Genomic DNA, 23,120 nt, shown 5'->3' on the forward strand with positions numbered 1-23,120 from the left:
CCTTGGCGGAGTCGTGTGGCAACACCGGCAAAGATAGGAAGTGTCTTATGGCCGTCCGTCAGCTTCCTATGGAGAGTGGAGGGGTGAGAAGCGATCACCCCATCCATATTGCACCTGGCTCTATGCTATGCACAGGTATGTCCTGGGTGAACACATGTCCGTTTTCTGTCCAATTTCTGTAATGGGAGGATTTTTAAAGAAAACTACCATGATTACTCATAGATCTAGGCACAGTGACTGTGGTAATGTTGTTATATTTGTATCCATGGCTTCCTTTCTTCTAAAATGAGCTTTTATGCTAATGAGCCTGTTTCTAGGTGCGGTACTAGAGTCCTGCTGTTCTGTAGCTTCAGAGGCTGTTACACTACCCCAGCACTTCACCTGTCCCTTTGACTGATGTACAGTAATCTCACTGCAGCAGAGGAAGTTTCAGCACACAGTGGAAGTGGGAAGTGCTCCTGCACAGGATAAGATACAGTTAAGAGGGGCTCTGGTAATACACCCAGAGCCCTCCTGGGCCATTAGCATAATTTTAAATTGTTTATAGAGGAGGCGGCCAAATATAAGGAGATTAGGAGTCTATAAGAAAGTGTCCTTGGTTTACCATGTTTGATTTTGATGATAGATTTTCTTTAAATGATGATTTGGAACATTGTCAATTTGTCCACATTAAGGCCTGGCAAAACCACTATAAAGTAAGAAATGTAACCTCCATGATGGAAGGGGCTTATAGATAAAGTTGGGATATTTTCATGCAGGAACTATTTATCTCATCATATTGATTCTTCTAATTACATGATATGAGCAATAATAACTGTATTTGAAATATTTGTGTGAAAAATGAAATTGCTACTACTTGGCTTATCTTTCTTTTTGCCACTTTTTTTTTTCTTTCTTTCTGTTGTTTGCACAACAGGCGCAAATGACTTGAATGACAGTTTAATTGGTCAGACATCTATATTGGTAAACCCAGCTAACCTTACCTCCCAGTCTGGAGTAAACTGTTTGCGATTTTCTAAGAGCTGTCTCTGGTGGGAGGAGATCTAGAGGAGAGTGCTGCTGCTTTCTTAGGGGGCAACTGGGCTCTTGTGGTTGGTGTTGGACCTATGGTTATTAACAAAATGTCATAAATCCAAAAGTGCAAATGATAATACTAAACTTTGTAATACACTATTTCTAAATTCACTTTTGTTCCTTCTCTTCCTTCCCTCAAATAAAGTTAAGGATGCAGGAGACCCCCGCTTGTCTCCAGCTTGCATTGGCTTCACCAGTGAATGGTGTGTGCACGACACTTCAGATGAGGAGTGATGTCAGAACTGATGTTTGCAAGTAGAGCCACTATGAGGAGGCAGAAGGAATAGGGGTGTTCTACAGAACAGAGGGGCTATGGTAACACCTCCAGAGCCCTGCAGTCTCATTAGAAAAAATGTATAAGATAGTTTTAGAAATAAGTGATAAAATTAAAACAATTATTTACATATATTACAACAATAGAAGTAGAATACCAGAGTCACAGTGCCTGGATCTATAAGGAAGTGTCCCTAGTTGATTATGTTGGATTTTGATATTTTTTTTTCTTTTAAGAAATCAAGCCTGATAAATCGGGGTCACTTACTCATTGCTCCAGGCACTGTGACTGTGCTAATTTTATATTTGGTATCCATGCTTGCATGGTTTAGTTGTGCTTTAAAGCTTGGGCTAATGCCTTTAAGTACAGGCTCATCATCAATAAATGCCTGCTAAAACATCTAGGTTCATATATAAGGCGCACCTGATTATAAGGAATAACCAGCAGGTGGCAGACCTGTGCAGAGTTCAAGGCAGCTGTTGTCTGTCAGTATGGTTCATATATAAGGCGCACTGGACTATAAGGCGCACCTTTGATTTCTGAGAAAATCAAAGGATTTTTTGTGTACCGTACAGTCCAAAAAATACGGTACCTAAAATAATTTGACGTTTCTGCATTCTTTCTTGGTTAGATGTTCCATGTGTTGCCAGTGTAATGTGTCGCTTGGTTTTGACCTCCTCTGTCCTCTGCAGATGCACTTTGCTTCACCATTCCACTAAAAAAAGGTGATAATGATGCATCTCTTAGGTTTGCATAGAAGTAGCCCTCATTACGAAGAAGTTACATTAAACAAATGTGTACAGAAAAAAATTAGTTTACCATCTTCTAACGCTAATAACTTTTTCATAGTTTGGTGTACGGAGCTGTGTGAGGTGTTATTTTTTTCTGAAATAAAATTAAATTACTTTTTCATTGCTACCATTTGGCGACTGCAACCTCTACATTTTTATGTGATGTAAAATGGTGTAAAAAGTGTTTCAGACATTTGGCGCCATTTTCTGTTATGGGGTTTACCTCCGGCAATAAGTTTGTATATTTTGATAGGTCGGATATTTTGAGATGTGACAGTACCTAACATTTGATTTTTTTTTTTTACTGTATTATGTTATAATATGAATTTTTATATATAGATTTTTGTTTTTTACAAATTTTTTTTTAGATACTGTAAGGTAATTTAACCCTAGGTGGTGTGATCATTCCTACCATATACTACAATACTTTTTTACTATGGCAAACTGCAGATGCCATGCAGCCTCCTGTCTATCAAAATAAAGATGCATGTCCCACATTGAATGGTTTACTGTATAGTTTGCATTGCTCAAAAATACCGTAGCTCTAACGGCTTTAGGGCCATTTTTCTCTCCCCCTGGTTGCTGTTATGGCTTTTAGTATTTTTGTTATAAGCAGCACTTCTCCTAATCCCTTTTATATGGCCATTAATGCTCCCTCCTAATAGTTTCTCCAGAAATCTTTGTTTCTGCCACTTGTAGGGTGCTTTTTCCAGTGATTTTATCATGCCCCAGCACTGGAAGGAGTCGTACAGCACTGGAAGTTTCGGCTTTATATGAAATGTCAATTTCCAAGTAATAAGAATCTTTATGGAAAACTCTTGAAGTGCTTACTGCACTTATCATGGATGGTTTCTTAGGATTATACTTTTTCATGGGAGTCTAAAAGCTTTTTTGACTGCTGTAGGCCAGGGGTGTACAGGCTTATTTGATGCATTGGCGGCTGCATTGCCATTTTGTATTGCTGTATGTATTACTTTATAAGCCGCTTTACACCTTAATGACGCATAACTGATGTATGGAGAAGGCTCACATGCTGAGCCCTCTGCAGGCACAACAAAAGCCTTTGGTTGCCATGGGCAACTAGAACAGTTCTGCTGTGAGTTGAGCTTTCTTTTTTCCACAACTTTTTAAATAATTAAAGCTGAGCTCTGATTGGTTGCCATAGGCAACAAAAACAGGTGTGCTCCGACACTTCTGATAATTCTCCCACTGGCCTCAACTCTTAAATGCTATCGACATCCGAATATAGTAGTACAAAAAAAAAAATTTTTTCCAGCTCAAAGAGTTTCATTTTGTTATTTTAAAATATATTGAAAACTATAAAAATCTAGAAAAATCTAAAAAAGCTAGAAGAAACTTCTAATGGTAGAAAATCTACCATCAAAATCCAGCATGATAAAACCAGGGAGACTTGCTCATAGCTGCAGGGACCGTGACTGTGGTAATCTTATTAAAAAAAAAAAAAAAAAAATTGGCTACTTAGCCAGAAAGGCTATGGGTGTGTTACCAGAACCCCTTCATGATGAAGTTTCACATTCAGTATCACATTCTGAAGGAGCGCTCCCTCCCCACACTGTGTGCTCACTGCTGCCAAGATTACAGCAAGGTCAGGGGTGGAGGGTGAGTCTAAAATGTGCTGCAGATGGTGAAGCCAGGGCACAAAGGGCTTCTGTAACATTCCCCATAGCTTATTCCCATTAGCATAATTTTAAAAGTTGATTTTAGAAGGAAAGAGGCCATGGGTAACAGATATAAGATTACCACAGTCACAGTGCCTGGATCTATGAGTAAATGCCCCAGGCTTATGCTGGATTTTGATGGTAGATTTCCTTCAAGCTCAACCTGCGATTTGCTGTTAAATTCAGCTGAAATCTACAAGGGCATATTGGATTATTTTCTTCTGTGCTGTCTAATGTGACACACTCTGCAAAACTAGTGTTTATCCTGTCACAACAGTCATGTAGTGAAAGAAGTTTTATTTACACCGCGCAGCCATTTCTTCCCAAGTGCACTTTTATCTCCAAAGCTTTAGATGGTGATAGCTTGTATAAGAAGCCGCATTCTGCTGTCTCTGTAAGAAGAAAATAATAATGTCTTACCTACCACATGGCTGGGACAACGCTGCTCCAATCCATTACAGTTTTACTGATCATCTCTTTACACTGCAGTTTGTACTGAATATTCACTGTGACTGTCTAGTGGTGCATATTGCCTAGAGCAGTGATGGCGAAGCTTTTGGCGGCCGAGTGCCCAAATTGCAACCCAAAACCCCCCTTATTTATCGCAAGGTGCCAGCAAAAAATGAAAGCAGTAACTTATTGCTCCCTGTTCTTCAACAACTTTTGATCATATTGGCCTCCTGAGGACAAGCTGGAAAATTTGCATCATTTTAGCTTCTTTCCAGTGTCCCTCTGCACACAGAGAATTGTGGGACCAGTAGGAGGTCCTTAAAAGATAATTCAGCCCTATCTACTCATTCTCCCTCTTCCTACAGTCCCAAGCAGTGAAGTAATAACTTTAATATATTACCGAAGGGAGCATCTTTTAAGTTGCTTGGAACTGCAGAAAGATACTTTGAATCCATTCTGGTGTGCTGGGGCGATGGCCTGGGTGCCCACTGAAAGGGCTCTGAGTGCCACCTCTGGCACCTGTGCCATAGGTTTGCCACCACTGGCCTAGAGGTTTGGGTAGACCCAGTTGTACCCATCAGTATAAAATTACTACCGCTTTTTGCCAACATTTATCTAGGTGCCCTCTCTGCTCAATTGGCAATTGAATGGAGTTTTTGTAATCCTGCTTTTTACGTGCTGTTCAATGTGCAGATCCATAGTAACTGTACCTGCACGTCCATGGTAGCAATACCATTGTCAACCTGTTTTCTGCCATGAATCTTGTAGGGAAATCAAATGACATGATGGATTTAAAGATCTGTCACCAGAATTCCACCCCCCCCCTCCCCAAACCAACAATACCTGCTGATAAAGGGTTACAAGTCCTCATATCACCTAATAGTAGCTGCTAGTAAGGCACTAAATTCAACTGAGCATGTTTCACTCATATATCCTGTATAGGACTCCTGGGGAGGAGAAGATGGAGCTGTTTCATGTCATTTTTTTTTTTTTTTTTTTTTTGCAAGATGAACTGACTTTTTCACTGCTACCATTTTGAGGACTGTACGATCGTTTGATCACTTTGCTAAATTTGTTCTACGTTGCAAATTGGAGAAAAGGTGTTTCAGACATTTGGATGCTTTTCTTCCCTTATGAGGTTCAACATAACCGTTATTATATTTTAATAGACAGGACATTTTGGGACGAGGTGATGCCTTAAATGTTTATGATTTACCTGGTTTATTCATTATTTAACAATTCTATGGAAATCGGCTGATTTAGTTTTTGTTTTTTGTTTTTTTTTTGACTGTTTTAACCATATGAGCCCTTTTAGCTCTCCATGACGTTTATGTAAGTGAAAAGGTTAATTTATTGAGTATCATAATTTCTATTTTTTAATGATAAATTCTATGATAGATGTTGCATTTTACATCTAATCATACTATTATTAGAAATGGCAAATGAAACAATTCTGTGTATTTGTCATACAAGGGGAAAACTTCATTCCAAACCATAGTGTTAGAGGAACTCATTACTGTAAATTGTGAGTAACGTCATCATCAATCTCCTCTTGTAATCTTTGTCAGAATTGCCTCAGTGATTGTACAATCATCAGTGAATACATTATGCACAGGTTCTGGCCCATCCATACAGCATACTAAATGCCTTGTTCATTATGTAGTAGATATAGAGAATTTCCCAGCATCCTGTGCAGTTACAGAATGAGTTGACCCTTCGTTGCTTACACCACATGCAGTGACACGTCAAACTTGTGCCAGTAAAAGTGTCTCCCATCACAATTTTTTTGTTTTGGTAATATAAAGTGTACATGCACACTGATGTTACACATTGTTTTATTCAGTGGCAAAAACATCAACAGCCCACACCATGTAAAATGCATAGCATAATTGTTGTGCGTGTGCGGCCTAAATCCAACTATGCATTGCACAATCTCCTCGAACCGTAACCAGTAAGCTATAAGTACAGGCTATGCCATGGCTTATTTAGGAGATGTCTGGCCCTCCGAGGCTTCTCTATTAGAACCTATTGAACATATTATTGCTTAGCTACAGTCTAAATCTTGGCAGCACCTCCTTTTTGTATAGTTATTCAAAATGATGTCCAAAAACATAATTGAGGCTAAAAACCTGATTTCTGGGATTAAATGTGTTGGCAATTTATTTCAGAATGGGGCGGGGCTTCATGACGTTTGCTGAACTTCGGGAAGGGGTTGCAACTCTTCCATTATGCCAAGTAAGAGTCTTCTGGGCATACTCGGTGGGGTGGGGTTGGGTTACTAACCAGGAAAGCTACAACTGAGTTGTCTCCTGGTATGGTGCTTCAAATGCGATCACTGGTACAAGCCAATCAGAAATGATCAATATAAATATAACAAGATTTGGGAAGATGGCTGGAGGCATAGGAATCTATGGATGCTCCGTTAATATTAAGCGGAGATGAGTGTTATGAAGAAATTTGATTGTGGGCCTTGGTGTCTCATGTCTTATTTCCTTTAAATATATTCACTGAATATATGTGACCAAAATGACTTGCTGCCAGATGTGTTTGTGAATATCTATTATTCAGTTTTATATTGAAAATGTTCAAATAAATAATGTAGCACATGACATTGCAGCCTTACTGGTTGTATACTTATGGTTTACAGTGAGAAAGGTAATTGCAACATCTCCAAGCAGGCAAATCTTGTACTGTGATTATGCGCTTAACCCCTTAAAGACCTGGCCTTTTTTTGTTTTTTTTTCCAATTTCCTTTTTTCACTCCCTACCTTCAAAATTTTTTTTTTTATTCTTACACGTAAAGAACGCTCTTTTGACAAAATGTTTTCTATGTAACAAATTGCACTTCATAGTGATGGCATTGAATATTCCATGCCGTTTATTGGGAAGCTGGAAAAAATTCCAAATTCAGTGAAAAAGTTGAAAAAACGCATTTGCGTTGACTTCTTCTTGTTGACTTGGATTTTACAGATTTCACTGTGCGACCTAAATGACATGTCTACTTTATTCTTTGGGTCGGTACGATCCTGGGGATACCAAATTTGTATAGGTTTTATAATGTTTTTATACATTTACAAAAATTATAACCTCCAGTACAATTTTTTTTTTCTTTTTTGCCATCATCTGGCACTAACTTTTTCATACTTTTGATGATGTTTTCAATGCTTCACTTTTTGGGATGGTATGACCTTTTGATCACTAATATTTTTCAAAATGACCAAAAGTGCCATTTTTGACTTTTAGGCGCTATTTTCCCCTTCACCACGACGGCACCAACCAGAGAGAGGGATCCGCCCCCAGGGACAGGAAACCTGAGCATAAAAACATGCTCCTCCTATTCTGCCTCAGTGGTTTCCTGTCCCTGGAAGGGACCTGAGCGTGGGCTGAGGGAACCTCTGGTTGGTTCCGTCGGGTGCCCACAGTTTCTGACTTACCGGGGGGCGCGTCGCGTCTCTCCGGAGAAGGCCGGCTCCACGTGGTCTTCTCCTCCTGTACTGCGCCTCGCTGTGGTGTCGGATGCGCGCGACCGGAAGTGCTCGCTCTTCACTTCCGGGTCGCATCGGCGCTGCCCGGAACGGAGTGGGCAGCGTGAAGACAGGAGGAAAAGAAGAAAAAACACCGGTGAGATAACCACCGGGGTATTTGTGGGGCTGGCTGGGCTCGTTCTGTGCATATGTGTATATGCAATAGAAGAACGAGCCGGCAAAGCTGGACCGGAAGGGGGCGTGGCCTGGCTGAAATTTTCTTCACATTTAAGCGCCATGCAAGAGTAAGCATTTGGTGCTTTGCAGCTCAGGCCAGGAGAATGGCGGATAAGCGTGAGCTCCCTGAACCCCTGAAGAACCCAACTCCGGTAATGAAGGTGTGGTGAGTTACCCGATGGGGCATTTTTTACTTACACACACTAATGTTCTGATTCTTAATGGTTTTAGGGAGAAGATACTCCCAAGAAAGCCACTAGGAAAACACACCACAGGGAATGTAGGATGTGCGGTAGGAAGTTGCCGTCTGGTTATGAAAAAAATACGTGTTCGTCCTGTATTGGAAAGATTATCTCAGAGGAATCCTCCTCATGGCTAGAGACCCTTCGTTCGGTAATTAGAGAAGAGGTCCAATTGACAGTAAAAGAAACGATTAATCCGGCACCTATATTACCGGATAAAAATCTCCCGGGTCCTTCCACTGTAACAGCCCCGGAAGACCCTTCAAACTCTGAAGAAGAGGGTATTATTCAGGATGAAACAACCTCTTCGCTCTCTGAGGAGGAATTGACGGGGCGTCCTTTATTCCTAACGGAGGACACTGATCAATTGTTAAAAATGATTAGAGCCACTATGGACATTGAGGAAAAGAGAGAGCCAAAGTCAGTCCAGGACATTATGTTTGAAAGTTTAGCGGAAAAGAAAAAACGCACTTTTCCCATTCACAACACTATTTCCACATTAATTTCAAAGGAGTGGGAAAACCCTGACAAGAAATCTTTTATTTCCAGAGCAATTAAAAGGAAATACCCCTTTGATTTGGATAATACTTCATCCTGGGGCCCTCCACCTAAAGTGGATGCTTCGATCATAAAAATGGGCCGTGGGGCTTTCCTACCCTTTGAAGATATTAGTTCCCTAAAGGATCCTTTAGATAGGAAAGCGGATGGATACCTTAAAAAAACTTGGGAATCTTCGACAAATGCGTTTAAACCAGCTGTGGCAGCCGCTTGCACGGCCCGAGCAGTATTGATGTGGTTAGGCCAATTGGGGAATGATATACAAAACAAAGTCCCTAGAGAAAGTCTGCAGTCCTCTATTGCAAATATACAGAAAGGAGCAGCTCTTTTAGCAGACGCCTCGATTGATAGTCTGAGACTATCAGCAAGATCTGCGGCACTATCAAACTCTGCAAGAAGAGCCCTCTGGCTAAAAGACTGGTCGGGTGATTTGGCCTCTAGGAGCAGACTGTGTAATATACCCTGTAATGGAGATTTTTTATTCGGTCCCATCCTGGATGATTTACTAGAAAAAGCGGGGGATAAGAGGAAAGGATTCCCTTCCCCTTATGTTCCCTATAAATCAAGATCCTTTCGGTCCTTTCGTAGGGCAAGGTTTGAAAGGAGAGAGAAAGACTCCAGACCAAATTCCTCCAGACCACAGAGGAATAGAGGGTTCTTATTTAACCAGTCTAGGAATCAGTCCAAACTGGCCCGTTCCCATCCACAATGACATGAGGCCCCAGGTAGGAGGAAGACTCTCCTTTTTCCTCCCGGCCTGGAAAACAATATCAGACAGCAACTGGATCCTAAGTACCATCTCACAAGGGATAACCTGGGACTTTACAACTCTCCCTCCTCAGAGATTCAGAATCACAAAAGTCCCGTCCGGAAAAGGTGGACTAGCAATGATGTCAGAAATTGCTACTCTTCTTTCCAAAAAGGTACTGTGTCAGGTACCGTCGGGGGAAAAGGGTCAAGGATTTTATTCAACTCTTTTCTGGGTGAAAAAACCCAACGGGTCATTAAGAGCTATAATAAACTTAAAAGGTTTAAATTCACATCTTCAGATCCCAAGTTTCAAAATGGAAACTTTAAAGTCTGCGGTAAATCTGCTATTCCCAGGATGTTTTATGGCGTCAATAGACCTGGCAGACGCTTATTACCATATTCCAATTCATCCGGAATACCAGAAGTACCTAAGACTTGCGGTTCAAGTAGATCAAAGGATCTTGCATTTCCAATTCAGAGCACTTCCCTTTGGCATAGCCATCGCACCAAGGGTTTTTACAAAGGTTATTTCAGAAATGGCAACCTTTATAAGAAAAGAGCCAGGTCTGTTCATCCCGTACTTAGACGATTTCCTACTAGTTGGTGCCTCAGAACATGCAGTAAGGAACCAGGTAGACAGGGTATGCAAAATCCTAGATTTCTTGGGTTGGGTCAGAAACCTAGAAAAGTCTTGTATAACCCCGTCAACACAAAAAAGTTTCCTGGGGGTGCTGCTGGATTCCCAGTGTCAAAAAACTTTCCTTCCTCTAGAAAAGCAAGAAAAAATTACAAAAGGAGTAACCGACCTAATCTCCACTCCCGAAATCTCCATCAGAGGAGCCATGTCTCTTCTGGGTTGTTTAATGGCAAGCATTCAGGCGGTCCCTTGGGCTCAGTATCATACAAGGGAACTCCAAAATTTTCTCCTCAGCACATGGGACAAGCGTCCAACATCCCTAGACAAGAAAATAAGAATTCCCGACATAGTACTAAAATCTCTAGACTGGTGGTTAGTTCCCCAAAACTTAACACAAGGTCTCCCATGGGTGTTAGACTGGGAAGGAATAATTACTACAGATGCCAGCCCCTGGGGATGGGGGGCTCAAGTAGTAGATCAGTCTTTTCAGGGCAACTGGGAATCACAAGAAGACGGCCTATCTTCCAATGCAAAAGAGTTATTGGCAGTACTAAAAGGGCTAAAAGCAGCACTTCCACTCTTACGGGAACAGAGGGTGTTAGTAAGGTCAGACAACACCACTACTGTAGCCTACATAAACAAACAGGGAGGCACAAAAGGGTTACACCTAATGAAAATTACTTCCCAGATCTTTCAGTTGGCAGAAGTTCACTTCAAATCCCTAAGTGCAGTACATATAAGGGGTACAGAAAATGTCCAGGCAGACTTTCTGAGCCGAAATTTCATCTCCCAGGGAGATTGGGCTCTGAACGAAAAAATTTTCCACATGATAACAAAATTGTGGGGGTATCCAGAAGTAGACCTCTTCGCCAACAAAGGGAATCGAAAAGTAAAAAACTTCTTTTCCCTAAATCGCAGAGACCATCCCCTGGCCATAGATGCATTCTCCCAAAATTGGGGACACTACCATCTACTCTATGCCTTCCCTCCCATGGTGTTAATACCAAGAACGGTGGGGAAGATAAAGCGGGACAAAGCAAGAGTGATTCTCATTGCCCCGTTTTGGCCACGCCGTGCTTGGTTTTCAAGTCTCAGGGATATGTCAATCGCAGACCCGTGGATACTGCCCGACAGGAAAGACTTGTTATTCCAGGGTCCTATCTGTCATCCTCAAGTGAAAGGGCTTCATTTAACGGCATGGCTCTTGAAAGGTTAATCCTACAAAATAGGGGACTCTCTTCTCGGGTAATATCCACTCTGCAGAATAACAGGAAGCCTATCACCTACAAAATTTATTTTAGAACATGGAAGGCTTTCTTTTCATTTGTAGGAAATCATGACATACACATAGATAACCCAGACTTTAAGCTTATTCTAGACTTCTTACAGTTGGGACTTGAGAAAGGGTTAAAACCAGCAACTTTGAAGGTTCAGGTGTCAGCCCTAGCAGCTCTTTATGACCAGGATATAGCTAGTCATCCCTGGATATCTAGATTTATTAAGGCCTCAGTGAAACTTCGTCCTTCTATTAAATCTAGACTCCCCCCTTGGGACCTGTCATTGGTCCTGAAATCATTATCTGGTCCCCCATTTGAGCCTTTAGAAAGTATCCCAATTAAGCTTCTTACATTAAAATCAGTATTTTTAACAGCCATCACCTCAGCAAAGAGAGTAGGTGAAGTAGCAGCATTGTCATGTAGACCCCCCTACTTTTCTGTCCTACATGATAGGATTATTCTAAGACCCGACCCTGAGTTTCTTCCAAAAGTGGTCTCTAATTTTCATAGGTCCCAAGAGGTAATACTTCCATCATTTTGCACAAATCCTAGATCAGAAGGTGAAAAATCTTTTCATAACCTTGATGTTAGACGCAGTATTCTCCAATACTTAGAGGTTTCAAAATCCTGGAGAAAATCAGATAGTTTATTTGTTCTCTTTTCAGGAAGAAACAAAGGCTCCAAGGCTTCATCTGCAACCATCGCCAGATGGATTAGAGTCACTATACAATTGGCTTACGAACTGGCTGAGAAATCTGCCCCAGAGAATATTCACGCCCATTCTGTCCGGGCACTAGCCACCTCTTGGGCAGAATTCAGACATGCCTCCTTGGACCAAATTTGTCAGGCTGCATGTTGGACTACCCCCCCACACCTTCTTCAAACATTATCGGGTGAATGTGGCGGGGTCATCTGAACTTTCTTTTGGGAGGAAGGTTCTCTCCTCTGTTATCCCTCCCTAATACTTTTCTCTGAAAATCTCTCTGGTTGGTGCCGTCGTGGTGAAGGGGAAAACAGTAGTTACTTACCGGTAATGATGTTTCCTCGAACCACGACGGCACCTGGTATATTCCCACCCAGGGTGTTCTTTCCTAAAATCTATGTTTCTATAGGATAATTCACGGGTGTTGCAAACAAAAAAAAAAAAAAAAAAAAGACATATATATATTATATATATATATAAATTACGCATACATGGAAAACGATATATAGATTTATATGTTTCTGATGTACTAATGATATGGCTCTTCCAAGTCTCTGTAAACACTGAGGCAGAATAGGAGGAGCATGTTTTTATGCTCAGGTTTCCTGTCCCTGGGGGCGGATCCCTCTCTCTGGTTGGTGCCGTCGTGGTTCGAGGAAACATCATTACCGGTAAGTAACTACTGTTTTCTGTAACTGGCTTAAACGCAGTGAAAACCGTTGTTATATTTTGATCAGGCATTTTCGGGCACAGTATATGGGGATTTTCCACCTCATTCATTACAATGTGCAGTTAGCACATTGTAATGAATGGGTTAGAACGAAGTCCCAAGGCTGTCATGGCGACTGATCACTGCTCCCCGATGACGTCATGGGGAGTGACGCCCATGCACCGCCATCTATTTGAAGCCGCCAGCAAAGGTGTTAGCGCCGATCACGGGTGTTACCGGTAAGTCTTCCTGCAATACGGAGCAAAGACTTACCGATGATGGAGAGGGCTCAGTGCGTGAGCCCTCTCCATGTACCCGCACCTGACGCACGCCGTACTATTATAGTGCACGTCGGTAAGGGGTTTTATAGAGGAAATGTCACCTAAAGTAAGCAGCTCCTAGTGCTACAACAGATGCAGCAGTGTTGCACTGCTAGCGTTATCGGACACTGCCCCTCTGTACAATAGAAAAGCAGGACTGCGCTGTAAGCGGTCGGGCGGATTCATGAGGGGGTGCTCTGAGGCGCTGCTTCTCCTCTGGACCGCCCCTCCCACTCCATAAGCTGATGTTGACTGTCGATGTTGACTGCCAGTCACCGCCTCCTAGTCCTGCCCCTACTCATCTATATATCCCTGTTATCCACTGCTCCCTGTGTTTGGCAACGACCACTAGGTCGAAATGTTACGCACACATTGCAGAAAAGTGGAATTCTTTAATTCTTCTTCAAATATCCTGTTTGCTTGGGCTTTACTCTTTAGACTGCAGAGAGAAATCCCTCACTAGAAGCTATGTGCTATCAGTTACTGTTGAATAGCTGTTTTCTGAGGATGAAGTAAGTGTTAACCTTTTTTTATTTTCTTTTTTTCTTCCACATTGATAGCTACTGTGACTTCTACATATTACAATTATTACATGTTGCCGGATGGGACATACTGTCTTGCACCTCCACCGCCAGGAATGGAAAATAATGTTTGCTACAACTCATTGCCAGCAGGAGACAATGTACAGAGTCCTTCTACTTCACAATCCAGCATCACCCCAGCTCTCAATAATGGTGAAACCAACAGATTACCCCAGGAAATCCCTGCACCAAGGTACCTCTTCTGTGTCTCCTATGCCTCTCTGCTGGTGGCAGGATGCTAGTAACCTTTCTGTGTGCCCCCCTTTTTATATGCATTCTGGGCCCTGCAACAGGCAGCTTTTTTCTTCTGGATAATCTTGCTATGTGCTTATGTTTTATATATATAAATGTCTGAGTCATCTGTTTGTTTGTAGAGGTGTGTGCCTTGAATTGGAAAATTACAACCACTTGATGCTTAATGAAAGTTATGTAACAGTAGTATTCTTCCTTGTGTCAGGCATAAGGCAGTTAAAAAAAACATAAAATAAAAAATTGCCTACCTTGGGGAAAATGGGCTTTTTTCCCTTCTTTTAGTTTTCAGTCTCTGCAGTTTTTCTCCGAGGTTTAGAAACTTGGTCTATTCTGCGCCATTTAATTATATTTCCCATTTTGTCCCCCTAAATAAGATTTTCCATTTCGGTAGCACACAAAGTAGGTTATTATGATTTCATTCCCCTTTTTTTGTGCTGATGTGACCAGCGCAGATAGTGTGCTGACACTCCGAATACATACACAGAACAGATCCTTCTCTGCCATTGTGCACTTTTCAAAATAGTCCTAAGATTTTTAATACAGACCTGGAGTGGAGCGGACTACCTTTTTTTTCCCCTATTATTCAATTTATATTTAATTATGTTTAAGTAACTGTTACATTAACATCTTTTACTTACAGCAAAGTAATCTGTAGTATAATTGCCAAGTAGATTTAACCTCTTCACACATATGGACATAAATATACGTCAATATCCATAAAGAGGACTCGTTCACAGGTCCTGCCTCTCAAATTGGGAACTCCACTTTCCAATTCTGCAGCATACCCACTGACTTGCAGGGCCATCAGAGAATCAATACCCAGAGATCTAATATTGTCTGCTTATTTTAGTGTAGGATTTTAAGTTTTTTACCTAATTTTAATGGCAAAAATGGAATTTAAATGAATACATTGAATCCTGACTGAACATGGCGAAATTAGAAATGTAAGGTAGAAGTTAACATCTGTGTTCTGTTTATTCCTCTGCACCGAAATCTGACTACCATTTATATTAATAGGTGTGTTATCACATCATCATCATCAGTTTATAACCCTTACTTTTTTCACAAAAAAACTGAAAACCCAATGCAGATGTGAACATGGCCTAATTGTTGTGATCAGTAAGATTGTTCTAAAAGCCGCTTGATTTGTTCACTTTCAGCACATTGGCCCCTGTGGTCGCCATTATTCCTCCACCTCCTGATATTCAACCTGTCATTGATAAACTGGCACAGTATGTGGCTCGAAATGGACTTAAATTTGAAACCAGTGTACGGGCAAAGAATGATTCACGGTAAGTATCACTTATTATTGGAAGTTTCTGTGACAGTTCTGTATTATGCTTTCCATACCAACCATGTGAAGCTGTATTCTTGTTTGGCTGTAGAACTTTTAATTTAATCCATCTGCCATATTTATACACATTTCTTAAATTGGATCTTCTTAAAAAAAATGTACCAGTGCCATGATGATTTACCAGAAGTTTAGTCATATCGTCCCTTAGAATAAAGATTGGTGCCCTTGGATATGTCCTCTGCAGTTATTGCACAAAGTAACAAATGGTTTTTGCCTTTACAATGACCGTGAGTTACTGCATCTCCCGCAACCATTCTGTAGTAATGAATGGTGGACGTGCAACTCAAAAGCGCATGTATGACCACCACTGCCAGAGTGCAGGGGTGGTAATATCCAAGTACAGGGATCTTCTAATGGACAACATGGCTTTTTTTTTTTTTTGTAATAGAATCCAATTGAAGAAATGTGTGTGGATAGATAGAGAAGATTAATTAAATTAAATGTGAATGCCCAGGTGAGAATACTGTATATACTCAAGTATTAGCAGAGACCCCTAATTTTAACACAAAAAAATGGGAAAACCTATTGACTGGAGTATAAGCCGAGGGTGGGAAATGCATTTGTCCCAGCCCACTGTAGTATGTAGCCTGCCAGCCAAAAAACGGTGTACAGGCAGTCCCCTACTCAAGAACATCCGACTTACAGACAAATCCTAGTTACAAAAGGACCTCTGGATGTTGGTAATTTACTGTACTTTGGACTGTGGTTGCCATCAACAGCTAGAACAGTTATCTAAGGTGTCTGTAATGAAGCTTTGTTAATCCTGGTTCTTATGATCCAACATTTTTAAAATGTAATTGTCACACAGACCAAAAACATTTTTGTCTGCGGTTACAACTATAAAATATACAATTCTGACTTGCATACAAATTCAACTTAAGAACAGACCTACAGAACCTCGGGGACTGCCAGTACTCACCTTCCGACGCCCCCCTGGCAGGCCCTCTTCAATCGATTGATGCTCGGTATCTTCTCTGCGTCTCCGCACCGTCTGCTCACTGCCATCATACTGTGTGCCAATGCCGGCGCACATAGAATGTCAGCGAGCCGGGGGGGGGGGGGTGGATGGCGTTGCAAGGTGATTACATGGTTTGGAGTGTAAGCCCATTTTATGTGCTGAAAACCGCAGCTTATACTCGAGTATATACGGTAATTTGTTCTTTTTTTAAATTCACAGAATAATGTACTGCATTGTAAAAATCTGTTTGTTTTCCGTTTTAGGTTTGATTTTCTCCAGCCTTGGCATCAGTATAATCCCTACTATGAGTTTAAGAAGCAGTTTTTTATGCAAAAGGAAGGCACTCTTGTTTCTCAGGTATGGATAATTTATTCATCAAATATATTGGGTTACATTGATTTTAACTCCTTAACGCTCTGCGCCGTAGCTCTACGGCGCAGAGGTATAAGGAGTGTATGAAGAGGGCTCACGGGCTGAGTCCTCTTCATACAAAGGTGGGGGTTTTTGCAAAATGCATAAAACCCCCACCGCTAATAACCGCGGTCGGTGCTTGCACCGATCGCGGCTATTAACCCCCTAAACGCCGCCTGCAAAGTCGCAGGCGGCGTTTAAAAGACGGCGGCGCGTGGGCGCCGCCATCTTTTTTTTGATCGCCACGCCCCCGAACGTCATCGGGGGGTGGCGATCAGTTGCCATGGTAGCCTCGTGTCTTCTCTTGACACGAGGCTATCTGGCAGCTGCATATTCGTTACAATGAGCCAGTGGCTCATTGTAATGAATGTGCTGCAAAAATGCCATATACAGGCGGTCCCCTACTTAAGGACACCCGACTTACAGACAACCCATAGTTACAGACAGACCCCTCTGCCCACTGTGACCTCTGGTGAAGCTCTCTGGATGCTTTAAAATAGTCCCAGATTGCAATAATCAGCTTAAAATTGTCTGCAATGAAGCTTTATTGATAATTCTTGGTCCTATTACAGCAAAAAAATTTGAAACTCCAATTGTCACTGGGGCAAAAAAAAAAAATTGTCGGGAACTACAATGATAAAATATACAGTTTCGACTTACATACAAATTCAACTTAAGAACAAACCTACAGTCCCTATCTTGTATGTAACCCGGGGACTGCCTGTATTGCAATACAGAAGTATTGCAGTATATGGTAGCAGCGATCTGACCATCTAGGGTTAATGTACCCTAGATGGTCTAAAAGATAGTGAAAAAAAAAAGAAAAAAAAAAGTTTAAAAAATAAAAAAAATTAATAAAATATTAAAAGTTCAAATCACCCCCCTTTCCCTAGAACGGATATAAAACATAACAAACAGTAAAAATCACAGACATATTAGGTATCGCCGCGTCCCAAAATGCCCGATCTATCAAAATATAAAAACGGTTACGGCCGGCGGTGACCTCCGAGGCGGGAAATGGCGCCCAAATGTCCGAAATGCGACTTTTACACCTTTTTACATAACATAAAAAATGAAATAAAAAATGATCAAAATGTCGCACAGACCTCAAAACGGTAGCAATGAAAACGTCGCCTCATTTCGCAAAAAATGACCCCTCACACATTTCCGTGCGCCAAAGTATGAAAAAGTTATTAGCGTCAGAAGATGGCAAAAAATTTTTTTTCTTTTTTGTACACATTCGTTTAATTTTTGAAAATGTATTAAAACACAATAAAACCTGTATAAATTTGGTATCACCGCGATCGCACCGAACCAAAGAATAAAGTAGGCGTGTTATTTGGAGCGAAGAGTGAAAGTCGTAAAAACTGAGCCCACAAGAACGTGACGCACGTGCGGTTTTTTTTCAATTTTTCCACATTTGGAATTTTTTTTCAGCTTCGCAGTACACGGCATGTTAAAATAAATAACATTACGGGAAAGTAAAATTTGTTACGCACAAAATAAGCCCTCACACAGGTCTGTACACGGAAAAATGAAAAAGTTATGGATTTTTGAAGTTGGAGAGCGAGAAATGAGGCGAAAAACCCTGCGTCCTTAAGGGGTTAATAGATTTGCGATTTTGTTGAGGCCAATATGTAGCTTTCACAAGCAGAATTTGAGTTCTGTTCACACAATAGAAGCTATACATGTGACTGGACCTCCTCCTGTCTCTTCTCTCTGCTCACAAAAGCTGCAGCAAGCTTCTGGTTGTATATTACTGCTGTCATTCAAAATATAGGGGAAAGACTAGTCTGAGAATATAAATCCATTTTTCACAGCTGCGTGGCTTCTTTTTCCTTACACTTAGAGTAAATGTAAAGGGTTTTTTTTTTTCAGAAAAAAGCTTTTTCGATGTTAAACAACTTTGCCTATTATGTTTGTTACCTATATGCAGCAGTTTCTTTGCTATACCCTTCATAGTTGCAATAGCTGCTTCCTCCTTCCAGCCCTGTGAATCTGTACTATTTTATAGTTTGTTTCATGGGAGGGTAGGAGATGCTGCTCCCTGCTCACAGGGGAGAAGGTCATGTGACAGAGCTCTCTGTGTATGTAACAGAGCTGGATGTATACAGAACAGTCGATACAGATGTCTCCTGCACAGAATAGTGAGGTTGAAGATCTCCCCTGTATTAGTCTCTACATCCCAGTCTGTGATTCTACAGAATTTTCTGTTTCTCTCTTCTTCTTATGCTGCTTCCTTCCTCCACCTTGTCATGGGCAGTATCAGGTCTGTGTAGAGGAGTTATGAACCCTTAGTGCTCACACAGCAAAGGCTATAGACTGCATGTGACTGGTCTACCACTTCTTACATGTTCCCTGCTCCTCCATGTGCTGGAAGCTGCTAGGCTGTCACCATATACATCCTGTATATGCACTGTGCAGTGGTTTAGTCGATTTACTTGTGGGAAACTAAATGGATTTTTATGCTATGTTACTTTGAGAGCGAACACAAGGCATCATGGGATCTATGGACAAGCTAACTGGCCTCAGCTTGAGGTCATAGATTGACATTTAGTCTCCGCCCATTTCACCTCTGGTGAGAGTTTTTTGTCAAACACTTTCAGAACAGAAAATGCAATAACTTTAGAAAGAAAAGGACATGCAGCACAATATGGACATCGTTCTGTTTGTTTTCAAAGGGGGGAAACATGATTTTCTGCCCCTTCAACCCTTTTCATTTTAATTTGTTTTTCATTTTCTCAATTTCTCACAATTATTTAATTTCTGTAGATTATAGTGGTTGACGTTTTTCTTGCTCTCATGTTAACCGCATTCAGACCTGTGTTTTATGGAGGTGTTCGATGACTTCTGTAAGTGTATATCTTGTATGCTCAGTGATCTATGTAGAGGTCATTGTATTCGGGGGTGGGGAAATGTGTGAGAGGAACCTATTGGGAAAGATGAAATCCGTGTCATTTGAAAATTGAGAACATATATACAAACGTGGTGATATGGCAAATAAGAAAAATATGTTCAATTGTGATTCACATAGGAACATGGGTTGATTTCTTCTAAGAGGTCTCATGTAATGGCCAGCTGTGAACTGTATCTTTTATGAAGACTTTTGTCCTTGGTATAGAATGAAGCCGCTTTTCAAGTCTGGTTTGGAATTGGTAATCTTCCTGCAATGCAATTTGATAAATGAAAATTGCCGTCATTGAGGTTTTGTGAAATCAGCATCTTTCACTTCTACATTGGCTGTGCTTGAAGTCATTTTATGCAACAGATCATTTTGGTTTAATTTTCAGGATTGGTATTTATTTAAATTGGCCATCTAAAGGGAGACCTTTCCCAACCCTTCATTGTAAAGCGTTAGAGGGATTTTTCACTGTAATGTGTATAATTCTTAAATGCCACATTTAACCCATTTATGCACGCCTAAGCAAACACTTATGAGGAAAATGCTACTGTGCCTTTTCTGTTACATATGTTCTTTCAATGAGTGAAATTTTTTAAGTAAAGTGGTTGTCCAGTCACAACAATTTAGCCCGTATCCACAGGATAGGGGGTTTCTTGCAGGACTATGTACCCTGCACCCTGGGAGGTGAGGGGGGGATCGGCCCTCGGCACTCCTTGTCGCTTTACTTCATTTCTGCTAATGAGGTTGGATTCTGATCGTTGTGCCTATAACTGGCCAGGTTTGCATCTGAGTCTCCCTGGAAATGATAATATGCAGTATAAATAAGTCTTACAGAAGAATTTAGTATTTTGCAGTGAGGCCACACTTGACTGTCCCTATGTTTCACTTGCTGGAAGTCTCCAGACTTTTTTCGCAGGATAAACTCCTTTTTCCAGTACAGTAGCTTTTGAACATATGCATTTGTTCTCTGCTCAGATGTTGGGTTTATGCTGCAGTGTCCTTTGTCTGAAACTGGTCAAGAGGAAGCCTATTTTACGCTGTGGCTAGTCGCAAGTTATTAAAGCTGTGCAATAAACTATTCCCGAAAAGCATTTAAAGCATTTGTCCTCTTCCGTTCTTGTAAGGAATAAAAACTTTAATTAGAGATTACCGTATTTTTCGGACTATAGGACGCACCCCAGATTTAGGCTTCCAAAAAATTAAAAATATATTTGAAACCAATTAAAATAACCCTGTTGGTCGCATTAAAGCACAGCACACGCTGCTCTGCTACATCCATACATTTTACACACAAAGATCAGCTATACACACACAAACAGAAATAGGAACACACTCACCACTGCTGCATACACTGTGCACTACAACATACGCACACACTGACCGGGGCGCTACTATACACATGAATACACACACAGCTCTACTATGCACATATAAGGAACACACTGGGAAGTATTCTACACATAAAGAACCCCCCCCCCCTCCCTCCTATTCTTCTTACCCTGTCCCAGCACGTCCCCATTCTCGGCAGCATCAGTCCTGTGGTGATGTAAGAAGCATGTGATCAGTCGCATGCTTCTGACATCACAGCAGGTCCTGTACCTGTGGGCAGAGGGAGAGAGCAGTGCTGAGGCTCTCCTCTCTGGGAGATCGGAGGAAGCGCTATTTCAGGGCATCATCCGATCTCCATTACAACGGTCCGGAGGGTCTAGCAGTGCTGGATCCTCCTGATCTTCGGTCTATAAGACGCCGGAACTTATCAGCAAGATTTTTTCTTGCTATAAAGTGCGTCTTATAGTCTAAACAAAATATAATGAACGATTACCGTATTTTTTGAATTTCTTGCTGTTCATTCTCTGAGAACAAAGACCTTTTTATATTTTTTTATGTTTAAGTTATTTTCAGAACTTTAGTATTAAATGTCTTATCACAATTCACAGTCAACATTGTGAATTGATAGAATCTTCGAGGTTGGCTGCTTATCCCCAATGTTAACAGGATGAACCATTGGAATAGTTTTAACATTCTTTTATCATCGTAAAAATCTGTATTTATTTCTTATAATGTCAGGTAAAAGCCATCCATTATCAATACGCATTAGACTCTGAGTCCTTAACCCATACACAATAAGACGTACTGGTACGTTTCTATTGCGCATGGGGGGAGTATGAAGAGGGCTCACCGGCTGAGCCCTCGTCATACTCACCGAGTTCTTGCATTACAATGAATGTTTTATAAACATCTGTATCACAAGCCCAACTTTTCTCCCTCAGATTAAAAAGCATACCAACAGGTTCAATGAAATGTATATAATAAGTTGGCCTAATTCTTAGTCTTCTTGAGTGTATTAGTTTCTTATTGCAGTTCATTGGAAGCTCTGGCTTGACTAGATATCATAGCAAGTGAATGATGGCTTGGATTGAAAAAAAATTACTTAAGAAACAATTATGAGAGCAATCATGTTTCTAAAAAGTGGCTTATTTGTGCTTATTAACGTTAACATTTTTTCTCTTTTCATAAAACAGACTTCTACAACATCGGAAGAAAATTGTGCATCTGTGCAATCCTCAAATGAGCATGTGATAGCCAGTAATGTTACTGCCGATGATGGAAGCGCCATAGGCACCAGTGATGCTAAAGCTGATGGAACTAGTAGTAAGCCTGCCAACGATGGGAAGCTCATGAAAGGTATTTTCACAAACTGTTGTGAGTGTATTTATAGTGTTAAGCTTTTACTTTTCTATTGCCTGATTGGGAACTTCTACTACTTTTGATTTTCTTTCCATGGAACTTGGGGCCGTCATCTTGCCTTACCTCTAGTAACCGCATTTAGTCCAAGACCCCAGACAGCAAAAGGATGTGGCCTTAGAGAAAATCTACCATCAAAATCCATCATGATAAACCTGGGGCACTTAACCACAGTCCCAGTGCCTGGATATAGGAGTATTTTTATTATATTTGGTATCTATGCTCTCTATCCTTCTAAAAAATCAACTTCAAATTATATGCTAATAAGCCAGGGGGCTCTGGTGTGTGTTTCCAGAGCCCATCAGTGATGTCTTTTCACTGGTTGTTACAATGAACAGAGCAGGCCTACCCCACCTGGCAGTGCTCATTGTAACAGCCTGTGACAATACAGCACTGAGGGTCTCTAGAAACACCCACCAGAGCCCCTAATGCTTATTAGCATAATTTTAAAAAGGAAGGAGGCCATGGATAATAAATATAAGCTGATTACCCCAGTCGCATTGCCTGAATCAATGAGTAAGTGTCCCTGGTTTATCGTGATGGATATCTATTGCCACTAGTGAAGGCAGAAATGGTCTTTTATATTCTATCTATTCCATCAGTCTACCGTGTGCAGCAGAGTAAATTACATCAAATAATTTTCCAATTAGTCTCCGGACATTAGGTTGGAAAATAAATCGAAGTGAGAATTGCGAGAGTAAAGAGTTTTCTAATAATTTCACTGTCCCAGTTCACTGTCTGGGTCTCAAATT

At 41.0% G+C, this 23,120-nt stretch overlaps 1 protein-coding gene across 6 annotated transcripts in view; it reads left to right on the forward strand.

The window, feature by feature from the left end:
• Nucleotides 1-23,120, forward strand: part of SFSWAP (splicing factor SWAP) — a 63,493-nt gene that overhangs the window by 11,995 nt on the left and 28,378 nt on the right. For all 6 annotated transcript variants that reach the window (XM_072144410.1, XM_072144409.1, XM_072144412.1 and 3 more), the window contains 4 exons: nucleotides 13,726-13,939; nucleotides 15,159-15,290; nucleotides 16,574-16,667; nucleotides 22,146-22,308. In XM_072144410.1, coding sequence (XP_072000511.1) covers nucleotides 13,726-13,939; nucleotides 15,159-15,290; nucleotides 16,574-16,667; nucleotides 22,146-22,308 — 603 coding nt within the window. The remainder of the gene's footprint in view (nucleotides 1-13,725; nucleotides 13,940-15,158; nucleotides 15,291-16,573; nucleotides 16,668-22,145; nucleotides 22,309-23,120) is intronic.

Source organism: Engystomops pustulosus, chromosome 1 (assembly GCF_040894005.1).
Source record: "Engystomops pustulosus chromosome 1, aEngPut4.maternal, whole genome shotgun sequence".
NCBI lineage: Eukaryota > Metazoa > Chordata > Amphibia > Anura > Leptodactylidae > Engystomops > Engystomops pustulosus.